The sequence below is a fragment of the Peromyscus californicus genome, unplaced genomic scaffold (genome assembly GCF_007827085.1).
Source record: "Peromyscus californicus insignis strain IS unplaced genomic scaffold, ASM782708v3 Scaffold_21__1_contigs__length_65335640, whole genome shotgun sequence".
Taxonomy (NCBI): domain Eukaryota; kingdom Metazoa; phylum Chordata; class Mammalia; order Rodentia; family Cricetidae; genus Peromyscus; species Peromyscus californicus.
In genome coordinates this window covers 11,730-25,654 of record NW_026294514.1, presented here as the reverse complement: position 1 = coordinate 25,654, position 13,925 = coordinate 11,730, and the positions used below count along the sequence as shown (strand labels likewise).

The following is a 13,925-nucleotide window of genomic DNA, read 5'->3' as shown; positions in this document are numbered from 1 at the left end:
GCTTGGTCTCGGTTCGGCCCTCCCGGCCGCGGGCCCTCGGCGCCGCCTCACCTGCATGCCGGGAGCCCCGGGATCGACCCCCGTGTCCAGGACGGCGATGAGCACCCCGCGCCCGTCATACTCCGGGTAGCGGCACAGGAAGGAGGCGGCCCCGGTCTCTTTCTTCGGCAGAAGACCGTGGAAAGGGAAGGGCTCCTCGGTCGCGGCGGTGGCCATGGACGCAAGCTGGAGGACGGACGAGGAAGAGGCAAACTGCCAGGCTGCTCGCGGAACAGCGGCTCGAGGACACCCGGCGACCGCGGGCCTGAGGCGGGGAGGGGGCGGGGCCATGCCGCCAGTACCCAATCACTTGCAGTCAGAGATGCCCAGCCAATCCCATGCCTCAACGTAAACTAACGGCGCCGCTACGAGGCGCCAGATAGGAGTGTTGCTCGGGCTGCAGTGCCGGGGTGGAGTCTGCGCTGGTGCTGAGGACACCGTGCGGAGCGAGGTTCTTATAGGGTCTATGCTTGGGGTGTGAAGAGACTCGGACTTGGCTTCCGAGCTGTCACTATCTGTGAGAAGCCTTGAGAGGAACAGGCCGCCCGCCTGAGGAGCGTGATCTTCGCGACGCGGATGTTGGCTTCAGTTGCTGCAGGCCCGAAGCCATGTAAAGTCAGGCTCGGAGGTCTCAGATTTAGTGGTGGAGGCTCTGTGCGCCCCCCCACCCCCCGCCGCTTTTGGCGGGGTGAGGTGAATGGATAAGATTGGGAGAGGCAACCGTTTAGTAAACAAGAAGAGGGTTGTCAGCTATTCTGTCGTCAGTGTTCTTGAGACAAAGCATGGGGCCGAAATGGCATCATGGCCTACTCTTGGCATCTGGGATTCCTGAAAAATATCTGCCTACTTTTCTCCATCTAAGTTCCTGTTTGCTCCTTCAGGTTTAACACTGTTTTCGAGCCATAGTTTGCATTTTTTTCCCATTAGGATGTCCAGTGATGGTAACCAACTTCTGCGTTCTGTGGTCCCTGAGTGAGCTGGCTGTGCCTCTATACCTCCCAGGGTAATCTTAATTGCTTCATTGACAGTCTTATGAGATCTTCCCACAGCGATGTTTCTAAATGCATAACATGAAGCCTACAGAACTATACAGAAGGAAAACTGTTGAAATAGTTATGAAAACCCAATTTTTGTTGATAACTTCACATATAAATAATTATGTATGTGATTTGTTTTGCATTAAATAACAAGAGCCAGCGTCGAGTCTAATAAATAAAGTCTTAAAAATAAAGTCTACCATGATTTCTAAAAAATAAAGCCTACCATGATTTCTAAAAAATAAAGTCTACCATGATTTCTAAATCAGAAAGTAAGCATAAATGACATTCCAATATATCTAAACTGCACAGATTAGTTTAACTGGTAACAAAGCAGCAGTGCCTAGTTGTTACCTACATTCATAATTAAAAAAGTTTCAGAGATGAAAATAATATTTCCTTATGCAGTCATGGGCCCTTTGCATTTCTGTGGACTCCAGTTTAAGAGGCGGGTACATGGAATGCCTTATAGGCCATTCTTCAAATCACAGCACTCCCAGTGACTCCTCAAACTTTGCTCTGGTGTCTGCAGTAATTCCTGCTGATTCCCTTCATTTTTCATTCTATAAGGTTAGAAGAGTTTGCTCTTGGTGGTGAGAGAAAAGCAGCAAGGTCAATGTTATCTTTATTCCCAACCGTGATTCATTACCTTTAGGAAAGAATTGGAAAGCACTTAAGTACTTGAACAGTAAAGAAAAGAGAATGGCAAACTCTCCAGAGATTTTCAGTATTGACCATGCAGTGGCAGAATGAATTGATTTGCAGCTTCACGTGAGCCTTGGCCCCACCACTTCATTTCACATAAAGGAAATGACTTTGAAGGCCAGGGGTTACAAAACAATTCCATGCTGAAACTACATTCCTTTTTTCATGGTCTGCTTGCAGTACTTTCTACCCTACTGTGTTGTGCCCACCAATGACAGTATGAATACCTATACAGTGAGTACTTAGAATAGAACTGTTTATTATGAAAACTAATCAGCAGGATTTTTAAAAACTTAGTTTCAAGTTTTTTGTTTTGTTTTTTGCTGTGTCTCCCAGAATTTTTTTAAAAGAAAAATTAAGTATCCCTTGCTACAGTTTTAAGGTGACATCTGATACCATATCAGAGACTAGGAGATTTAAAGGACATTTCTGGCATACTTATTGTTTATATCACTCATTTCTATATAGCCAGTTGAATGTTAATCTTTAATGCCTAACATCCTTTATTTACAAAACACTCATACATTGAAAGTCTATGTCACTCATTTTGCAATTATATTTTCACTCTATACAGAATTTAATCCAGATGTGATTTACATTTTTGGAGATGTGACTTCTATTATAAATACATCACAATAAAATATCTCATAACTACATAAGATCATAAACTGTATTAAATTGTAATTTTAAAGTATTTCTTAGAATCAAAATATTAATTTTCTCTTGTATTGTTATAACTACAAAGTTGGTGAAAACAATATGAATAAATCTTAAGATAAAAAATGAGAAAGGGCCGGGCGGTGGTGGCGCACGCCTTTAATCCCAGCACTCGGGAGGCAGAGGCAGGTGGATCTCTGTGAGTTTGAGGCCAGCCTGGGCTACCAAGTGAGTCCCAGGAAAGGAGCAAAGCTACACAGAGAAACCCTGTCTCGAAAAACCAAAAAAAAATTTTAAAAAAATGAGAAAGGAAGGGGGAGGAAAGATAAGGCAGCTTTTACAAAGATGTATGGCATGAATAAGCCATACTTCCATTAATAACAGGCTGCTTGAGTTAATAAGGATAAGATTACCATGTGTATGTATATCTCTTGTAAAACCAGAGCAATCAGCTGCTACCTTTAGGGAGCAAAACCGGGATACAGAAGTATTACATAACTGCCTCAAAGGTGACATGAAAACGGTCTGGGAGCACAAGCTATTCCCATTTTTCTGAACCACGCATGACAATGGTCATCTTTTGCTATAACCTTTGTCTAAATTGCAGATAAGATGGATTTAATGAAATGGTGAAAATTAAATACAAAACACAACAGAGCACCATGTGCTGCTGTGTTTTCCTGATCATTCCCCAGCACTTGCTCCACGGAAGAGTTCCTGGGGTATGTTTGAAAGACTAACATTTAAGTGATGTGGTCCCTGCAATACTATCTATGAAAAGGTAGAAGCATTTTTGGTTTTGAGCTGGAGGCCAATCTTGCCTATACAACCAGACTCTATCTCAAAAAAATGTAATTTATTCTTGATTTAAATTTTTTCTATGATTCAGGATATTGGACTTTGATTTTTTAAATTTTACAGTATTTCAGCTTGTTCATTTTGTATACTTCCAAGGCTACTGCACCTGTAGGTAACAAAAAACAACATTCAGGATACATGGCACCCCCACTTAAAAAGTAGAAGAACCAGTCATGAAATAGGAGATGCAAAGGAAAATAGATATGTCCTTCCACCATAGGCACGTTGTCAGGAAGTTAAGTTTAGAAAAATGTTCCAAATGTGAAGCATCTGGAAATTGTGTTAAAAAACAACCTGTGACTTTGTACTATAGTTTGAAGACTTCTATTTTATGTAATCCTGAAGCCACTCTAACTCAATTCAAAATCTCTCATTGTTCATTTTCAAGCCATGGTATTGCACATTTACACGTTTACTTTTGTTTTTTTCTTCCTCTGGCGCAATGGCATCCCTAGATAGAGGGATTTTTTTCTTCTTTGTTGAGTTAGTTTGTGCTACTTGACAACTTGACTATTGGATATAGAAAGGAAATAAGTAGAGGATATTTTGGGTGGGGAGAAACAATGAAAATATAGGTAAACAAAACAAAACTTAGATGTGAGAGAAGGAAGAGGAGGATAAGTCAAACAGGTCATTAAACCAAAGCATCTGTCTCCCTATGTGAGGTTAAGTAACAGGCTGGATGCCCAGAAATTCCCATGGAGGACTGTTTAAAGCAGGACTGCTGAGTCAGATGTATTGTGCCTTCCCCCAATACCTGCCCCATATGAGAATGCAAGCTTATTGCATTGCAGTATTACTGCATCTTGTGGTTTACAGAACATTTTATAATCAAATTTCCTCAAATAGGTAGAGACTAAGCATTTACCACTAGCCCTACAGGCTTTGAAGTCCTCCACACCATTTGCTGCAAGGCTACACCTCCCTATGGATGGCTCATAGACAATGCCTGATTGCAGTAGAGATCTCAAGGAGGCTGGTTCCTGAGAGACAAGGGATTTCTTTGACTCTCCAAAGCCTTTGCCAAGTGTTTCTTAGAGAGCATAACATTCTCTTGCACAAATTTATTTTAAAAAGTAGCAGCAAACTTGTTTTCAAAAGTGCTTTTGATTTATAAAACAAGTAGAGTAAAACAAGTTGCTTTAGGTGTTCCTTAAAAATCTGTTTTCTTGAATTTTGTTTTAAAAAGTTTTTATTTCCTCACTCTGATGCAGACTTACAGGGAATTATCAAACATAGGAAACAAAGTGGTGTCTAAGTGATCCTAACAGACATCTTTTTCTTTATCATAAGAGAATGAGATCCTTTTAGTAGTCAAAACTATTTTCTACAAAGTTAAAACATCAAAAAGCTTCAAGTGAATCTCTTCAATTTTGGTGGAACAGTCCTCCTCTCCCAACCCATTTTCTGTTATTGGAAAAGGAGAGAACCGGAGTGTGCAGGATGAGTTTTGGTCAGTGATTTCTTGGTGTTTGATTTTGATTAGAATCTTGTTATTCTTGTTTAAGGGACCACAATATATATTTATAGGTCTGTCTTTGTGTCTTGTTTTGTTAGTGGTATCAACTATGTTGTTAATTTTATCAATTATATAATTATATTGCTCATTTTCTGGAAAATGATGAACCTTCACCAATTTTGTATTCAGAAAATTCCTTGTTATGAGCTCCTTGTGTTTTTGTTGGTTTGGGAAATTTCTGTGGAGAGACAATTTTAGTTTTCTCTTCTTGATGTTAGACGCTTGCCTCTTCCCATTTTCTGGCACATCTGTGTTTTCCAGTTGTTGCTATCTTCATGTTTGTGTTTTTGCTGCTTAAGTGATTGATAGGATTAATACATTGGCTTTGGATCTTTAAAACCTTCTTGTATATTATTGTTTGTTTTTCCTAATTAGCTTCAGCTGTCAACATGACATAGCCTATAGTCATCTGAGGGAACATCAATTGAGGGTATGCCTAGACAAAATATCTGGTTACTGTGTCAAAGAGAGATTGTGCTGATTTTGTTTGTTGTGGGAAGGCTCTTCCACTGAGTTGACAGTATCTCTGAGGAAGTGGGCCTGGGCTGGATAAGAGAGCTAGCTGAGCATAAGGCAGTGATAAAGCAAGAGACAAAGCCAGGAAACAATGTTTCCACATGTTTTGCCTTCAGTTATTAGATTGAGTTTCTATCCTAAGCTCCCACAAGGAAGGACTGTGACCTAGGGGTATCAACCAAATGAATCTGTTTGTTGCCTGAGTTACTTTTGGTTAGATAATTAAGTCACAGCAACAGAGAAGAAAGTTGTAACAAAAATGGTACCTCAAAAGTGGTTTTGTTGCTGCAAAGGATCTGGAAATGTTGATTTTTGGAAAAATGTTGAAGATATCAGGTTTTAATGTGATGGTGTTGTGTTCCCCAAAATATTGTGCATGCTAATAAACTTATCTGGGGTCAGAGAAGAGAACAGCCACATTATTAAATGTAGAGGATAGGCTGTGGTAGCACACGCCTTTAATCCTAGCATTCCAGAGGCAGAAATCCCTCTGGATCTCTGTGAGTTCAAGGCCACATTGGAAACAGCCAGGCATGGTGACTCATGCTTTTAATCCCAGAAAGTGAGCCTTTAATCCCAGGGAGTGATGGCAGAAAGCAGAAAGGTATAAAAGATGTGAGGACCAGAAACTAGAAGCATTTGGCTGGTTAAGCTTTTAGGCTTTAGAGCACAGCAGTTCAGTCGACATTGATTCTGGATAAGGACTCAGAGGCTTCCAGTCTGAGGAAACAGGATCAGCTGAGGAATTGGCAAGGTGAGGTGGCTGTGGCTTGTTCTGCTTCTCTGATCTTCCAGTGTTCACCCCAATACCTAGCCTCAAGTTTGATTTTAATAATAAGAACGTTTAAGATTCATGCTACATCCTTTTTTTTAAAGATTTATTTATTTATTTTGTATACGTATGACCAGAAGAGGGCACCAGATCTCATTACAGATGGTTGTGAGCCACCATGTGCTTGCTGGGAGTTGAACTCAGGACCTCTGGAAGAGCAGTCAGTGCTCTTAACCTCTGAGCCATCTCTCCAGCCCTCATGCTACATCTTAAGATGTCAAAAGCCATAGACAGCTAGACACAGAGATAATTGGCTGTTCTTGTAGTTCCTGGAAGATGGGAATGCTGAAAGTAATGGCAGACAGTGGAGGTCAAGGTCATAAGATTTTATTGGGCAAGAAGCTCTTCAGGAAACCATGGAGTTAGCCTGGCCTACCTTCCTTGAGAGATGTGTCATATGTTTTTCAGGTTAAAGTCCATGGCTCCTGGGGCACAATGAGCCTTCCAGTTTTGACAGACTGATGCACTCCCTCAGGCAGTGAAACATTCAAACTGATTTTTGGCTTTCTGTATGATCTCTTAGTAGTCAAAAAGCATGGAAAATTAACAGGACAATTGGTCTTTGTGGTGATATATTGTGTACCCCAGTAAAACTTGCCTGAGGATCAGAGGACAGAGCCAGCCACTAGATTAGATATAGAGGTCAGGCAGTGGTGGCACACACTTTTAATCCTATCACTAGGAGGCAGAGATCCATCTAGATCTCTGTGAGTTCAAACCCACACTGAGCTACAGGAGATTGAACAGAGCCAGGCAGGGGTGGCACATATCTTTAATTCCAGCACTTGAGATCTCATACCTTTGCTTGGGAAGCACACAGGCCATGAAGTAAAATGGCAGGGCAGAGAAAGTTATATCAGATGTGAAGAGATCAGGACTAAAAGCATTTCAGCTGAGACCTTTTTGGGTGAGGACTTAGAGGATTTCAGTCAGAGGATTCGTGGAATTGGTGAGGTGAGACATGGCAGTGCTCTGGTCTTTCAGCTTTCATCCCAATATCTGCCTCAGAGTTTTTTATTATAAGAACATTTAGCATTCGAACAACAGGTCTTAGACATTAATCTTGTGTACCCTGTATATAGCTTGACAGTTCATTGTATCCTGGAAATTGCCATTGTGTTCTGTTTCTGATAAAGATATAAAAAGTTTGATTGCTTTCAATAAAACAGTCATAGCCTCCTCTTGCTGTGGCCCCTCCAGCCCAAGCCTGGCTTCATTCCTTGTGACCCTATCAGGTGATCTTGGCCTGGTAAGTATGGGCAGGTGCTTAGAAGACTTAATGAAAAAATTAGCTAGAGTTCATTTGTTTGATAGTTTGACCCAAATCTTTCTTATTCTCTCCAATTCCAGAGAAAGTGGGCAGAATTAAAAAGTAATGGGCTAATTTCTTAGACAAAATATTGTTTTTGTTGGATGGTTATTACTGTTGACTCATTCAGGTCTACAGTGAAAAAGAAACATGTAGAAAGAAATGAAAAGCTCTATTTTGTTGAGAAAAACAGCACTAGGTAGTCTCAGATGGCAGTCTAGTGGTGAAAAAGAAGTAAGGATTTTCAGAGATTTTAGCACCATTAAAGGTAAGACCCTTGCCTTTTTTTAATTGAAAATAGATTTTCATACAACATGTTTTGATTATGATTTCCCCATCCCCAATTCCTCCGACATGCTCCCCTCCCATCCAAATATATACTCCTTCTCTCTTTCTTTCTCATTAGAAAAGAAACAGGCATCTAAAAATTCTGTTTGCTTTCTTATACACTGCAGTACCACCTGCATAAGAATAGTACAGCTCCATAGTGGGTTGGGCCCTCCCTCATAAATCATTAATCAAGAAAACACCCTATAATTGAAGGTCATCTTCCCCAATAGTTCTAGCTTATGTCTTCTTGAGGAAAAGCCAACCAGGACAAGGACCATGAGTTAAGAGCCAGCCTGAGCTATGTAGTGAAACCCTATCTGAAAATAAAATCAAATAAAGTAACAAGCTAACTAAATAAACCCTCACAATTCATTTATCTTTTATCATTACTCTTTTCAAATAATTTGGTCCTCATCCCAAGATGTTGGAATGTTTCATTATGAAAGCATCTAGTATTTTTGTCTTTTCTTAAGTTTGGCTTTTAACCAAGTCTAATGATTTTGTTCAGAGGTATAAAACAGAGAAGGATGCTTTGGATATGGGTAGGATCTGCTCCAGGTGTCATATACTTTGATCTTTGCTCCTAAATTAAATCTCAGGATAACACCGAGGAATGACACCCAAAATTGTCTTCTTGCCCTCTCATGAACATTGTACCCCATACACACATGTGCACCTTCATTTGAATACATATGCAAAATAAAAAGAAAAATTAAAGCTTAGGAATAATGATAAGTGAAAATGTCTAGGAGTTAGATCATTAATATGATTGGTTTTTGTTTCTAGAGCACAAGTTGAATTTTGGAACTTAAGTGGGCTGATTGAAGTCTTAGGGAGGGAATAAGATTCAGAAGAGTCATTTAAGTCAAGAGGGTTAGTAGGAATGATTAAGTGTAAATTAGGAGATAGTGATGTCAATAGGGTACCAGAAAGTGTTTTATCATTAGGGAAATGAAAGAAAAGCACACTACTTGTCTTGTTAATGAAAACACATGTGTTCAATATTCTACTGTTTGCATACACACAGATTCCACAGTGCTTTTGTGGATGGCAGAGGACAACTATAGGGATTTTGTTTCCTTTTAACATATGTGTCTTGTGGATCAAACTAGTCTTTAGCCTTGATTGCAATGTCCTTTATTGTCTGAGGCAACTCTCAGCTCTTGTATTTTATTACTTTTATTTATTTGTCAGGGCTAATTTGCATGTGTGTCTAAGGATCTGACTCAGATGGTCTTGCTTTTCTATCTTTAAATATTAATCATACATAGGTTTGCCTGCCATCCTAGGACTTAATGCAGTCCAGCATAACTTTCATTCAGTTCTACAATATATAACCATGTAGATTGCATCTAGGTTTTATTATTTGTGTACTCATGTACAGGTGTCTTGGTGATCATGTGTACTTACAAATATCTTTAATGTTAGGAGAATCAAGATGTTTTGAAATTATTACTTATAATTTTGCTATTGTCCTCTTATCACATTCTATAGGTCATTGTGTAGATACTTAAGCATTTTTCAAGAGAAAGTTCAATTTCTGTGTGTTACTTAAAAGCAGCAATATTTGTTTCTGGTGTGCAGTAACAGTAAATGTACCACATTTGCTTCCTACTTTGTTCATAAAATCTAAGATCTCGTATTGGATAATGTGCATTTTAATGTTTGCTCATTACATACTTAGAACAATTAGAGTACAAGTACATATATATTAATAGCATTTTTTTTATTTTTAACTTGTAAGGCTCTTGAGCTTTTTTTCAGAGGTACATTCTGTTGCTACTCTGTATTTTATGATAAAATGTAACCAAAATATAAAAAGTAGTGATAATGCAATGATATTTATATCAAAGTATATACCTTTACACCTATTTACATATTTATAGCTGAGTATATGCCTAGACCATCATTGTGGAAACACACTCCCAGAATGAAGAATATAATACAACTCAAGATTTTAGTTTGCCTTTGAGAGGATATAGAGGCCTTGAAAGGGTGGCAGCATATTTTGATAGATATTAAAATGAGTACACAAGCATGCTTCATAATTCCATTTGATTGAAATATATTTTTTCCTCCCCTTTCCAGGAGGTAATGTTTATTTTTGATATTGAGGTGTGTTTCTTGTATGCATCAGAAGCATGGACCCTGTTTTCATATCCATTCTGTTAGTTTGTATTTTTTATTGGATAATTGAGACCATTTATACTGAGAGATATCAATGACCAATGATTGTTGATTTGTTCTTATTGTTCCTCTCTCTCTCTCTCTCTCTCTCTCTCTCCTCTCTCTGTGTGTGTGTGTGTGTGTGTGTGTGTGTGTGTGTATATGAGAGACAGACAGACAGACAGACAGACAGACAGAGAGTATTAGTTTCCCAGTTTCCCTTCTTTTGGCTTTGCTGGTATAAGATTATTTCCTGTGTTTCCATGGTAGTAGTTACTCTCCATAGATTAGAGTTTTTCTTCTGTAGAGCTGGATTTGTAGATAGATATTGTTTAAATTTGATTTATTTGGAATATCATATTTTCTCCATCTGTGGTAATTGAAAGTTTTGCTGGGTATACTAGTCTGGGTTGGCATCTGTGGTCTCTTAGAGTCTGCAGCACATGTGTCCAGGTCCTTGGCTTTTAGAACCTTCATTGAGAAATCAAGTGTAATTCTAATAGATTTATGTGTTATTTGGTGTTTTTTTCTTCAGTTTTTTGTAGCATGAATATTAAAAAATCCTATTAATTAAAAAAAAAACCCATAGACACATATAGGAGTGAAAGCTGAAAGATCAGAGAAACAGAACAAGCCAGCCATGTTTTACCACTACAAAATCCTCAGTCTCAAGAGTATGAGTTCCTTTTTCCTCATGCCTTATATACCTTTCTCTGCCCAGACATTACTTCCTGGGATTAAAGACATGTGTGCTTCCCAGTACTGGGATTAAAGGTGTGTGCCATCACTACCAGGCTCTGTTTCCAGTGTGGCCTTGAACTCACAGAAATCCAGACAAATCTCTGCCTCCCAAGTGATAGGATTAAGGATGTGTGCCACCACTGTCTGGCCTCTATGTCTAATCTAGTGGCTGGCTCTGTCCTCAGATCCCCAAGCAAGTTTATTAGGGTATACAATATATCACCATAGCTTTTAATATTCTTTCTTCAATGTTTAATGTTTAGATTATTATGTGGTGAGGGGACATTTTTGGTTCAATCTCTTTGGTGTTCTGTATGCTTCTTTTACTTTGATAGGCCTTTCCTCCTTAGGTTAGAGACATTTTCTTCTATTATTTGGTGAACATATTCTCTGTGCCTTTGACCTGAGTTTCTTCTTTTTTCTCTATTCTTTATTCTTGTATTTGTGTAGATGTAACCAACCGTCTTATTAAATAAGAAACACAGAGCCGATTCAGAGAAGAAAGCCAAGAGGTCAGAGCTAAGAGCCTCACCCTTCCTGCTTCAGCGATCCTCTTCAGTCAAGAGAACTCTCCGAAAAGGGGCCTACTTCCTGTGTGTATGTCTTTATATAGTCTAGCTGTTCTGCCTTCTCATTGGTTGTAAACCCAGACATGTGACTGCCTCGTCACTGCTTGTATGTACAGTCCTCCAGGTCCTCTATGGTATTGAGATTAAAGGCGTGCGCCACCCCTGCCACGCAATTGCTATGGCTCTAATAGCTCTGACCCCTGGGCAACTTTATTTATTAGCATATGATTAAAATCACATTTCAGTACAAGTAAAATACCACCACATATTTGTTCTTTGTAATATCCTAGTTTTCCTGTATTTTTTTAGGAATTTTTTTTTAAATTTTCTTTGACCAATTTATCCATTTCTTCTATCTTAACTTCAATGCCTGAGATTCTTCCATCTCTTCTATTCTGTTGGTAAAATTGCCTGTATAGTTCCTGTTTGTATTCCTAAACTTTTCCAAAATTCCCTTAGTTTGTATTTTCTTTATTGCTTCAATTTCCATTTTCAGGTTTTGAACAGGTTTTATTCATTTCCTTCAACTTTTTTTTTCCTTTTTCTTGATTTATTTAAAGGATTTATTCATTTCCTCCAATTCTTGTGTTTTCTTCACTTTCTTTAAGAGATTTATTTATTTCATCTTTAAGGACCTCTATCATCTTCATATAGTTGGTGTTAAGGTCTTTTTCTTGTGCTTCAGCCTATGTTGGAATATTCAGGGCCTGCTGTGCTAGGATAGCTGGGTTCTGGTGGAAACATATTGCCCTGGCTGTTGTTGACTATGTTCTTATGCTATCATCTAGGCATCTGGGTTTGGGATGATTATAGGTCTAGGTCTTGATTTTCTGCATTTTTATAAGTTGTGTGGGTATTATGTTCTTTGGTTTTTATTTCCTTTTTGTATTTTTCTGTCTCTTTCTCTCTCCTTCTCTTTGGTAACAAGATCATAGGTCAGTTCCTGAGGAGGCTTGGGTGGGATTCTGATTTAATAAGATAAAAGCATGGGTCATAAGAGGGCTACACTATATCTTACTCTATATGAGGTTCATAATTCTACCCTGGCAATCCTCAGAAGAGTACTTCTTACATCTGGGAAAGGAGTAAGTCCATACTCAATAGGTTTTATATACTTTGGCCTCAAACATAGCTCATTGGTATTTGAGATATCACTAAAAAAAGAAAGATTTTCTTTGCCTACAACATTTTGTTATTTTGTGTTATGGTTAATATTCATTTTGACTTGGTAAGATCTGGAATCAGTCAAAAGAGACTTCTCCAGGCACACCTGTGAGGGCTTATCTAGATCATGTTATTCTCTGGGGTGTGCTTAGATATGTTAGCTTATATATTAAGTTCATTGAGATGGGAAGACTTGTCTCCCTTCCAGAAGTGATATCACCATTCCATTCCATGGTCTTGGTACTGAATTATGCAATAAGGACCAACATTTATCACTCTCTGCCTCCTGATTGTGGATACAGTGTGATCAGATTAATAGTATATTAATACTGTATATTGATTATATACAGTAGGTTGAAGGAATAGAAACTACCCTTGCTTGCTATCTGGCTAGAGTCTAGACTGTTTGAGAGTTTACTGAGATTCCTGTGTCTGTGTCTTGACTGTCAATCCAAGATTGAAGGTCTCATGGAGAGCTGATGATCCTGTTACAGATTTGAAACACCTGCAGAAAGGACCTGAGAGGACACTGCTTACAGTGGGCACCTGAAGGTGTGGTAGAGTATAGAACCATAGGCTAACCAAGGACGGCTTCAGGCATGGAATAGAAATGACATGGTAGGAAATCTGTGTGTGCTAGGGATGGTAAAGCCTGAAACATGGAACTTCCCCAGTCCATGAGAGCCCAAATCAGAATATCATTAAGAGTCTCAGAATTTGCAAAATATGATACAGGAAGCTGTTCAAAAAGGGAAGAACAGGAGCATAGCTTTCTGTTTTGGTTTCCTTAAATGTGATTTATTATTTGCTGTGCTCCTGTTCTTCCAGTTTTGAAAACAGTGGGCTGTTATTCATTTTTTTCACAGAGTATACATTTAGGAGACTGTAGACTTTTTAAATGTTGGAATTTTTAAAGACTATGGGATTTAAGAAGTTAATTTTGTAGCTAGAGTTTTATCCAGTCCTGCCTGGCCCACGGTATGGACAAATCTCTCTCACCCACCAGTCCCGCAGCCACTTAGACCCAACCAAGTAAACACACAGAGACATATTGCTTACAAACTGTATGGCCACAGTAGGCTTCTTGTTATCTAGTTCTTATATCTTAAATTAACCCATTTCTATTAGTCTATAAGTTGACATGTGGCTCATGGCTTACCAGTACCTTACATCTCACTTTTCATGGTGGTGGCTGCCATCTCTCTGCCTCGGCTTTCTGCTGTGGGATGGTCTGTATGGCAAATGTGTTGCTGATTAGTCGATAAATAAAACACTGATTGGCCATTGGGTAGGCAGGAAGTGTAGGTGGGACAAGGAGGAGAATAAAGCTGGGAAGTGGAAGGCTGAGTCAGAGAGACACTGCCAGCCGCCACCATGACAAACAGCATGTGAAGATGCCAGTAAGCCACGAGCCATGTGGCAAGGTATAGATTAATGGAAATGGATTAATTTAAGCTGTAAGAACAGTTAGCAAGAAACCTGC

At 39.1% G+C, this 13,925-nt stretch overlaps 1 protein-coding gene across 1 annotated transcript in view; it reads right to left on the bottom strand.

Moving 5' to 3' along the window:
- Tpp2 (tripeptidyl peptidase 2) overlaps window positions 1-322 on the bottom strand; it is a 69,520-nt gene extending 69,198 nt beyond the window's left edge. The window contains 1 exon segment of the mRNA XM_052749339.1: window positions 52-322. Within this exon segment, the coding sequence (XP_052605299.1) occupies window positions 52-216 (165 nt within the window). The 5' untranslated portion in view covers window positions 217-322.
- Between the last annotated feature and the right edge of the window lie 13,603 nt (window positions 323-13,925).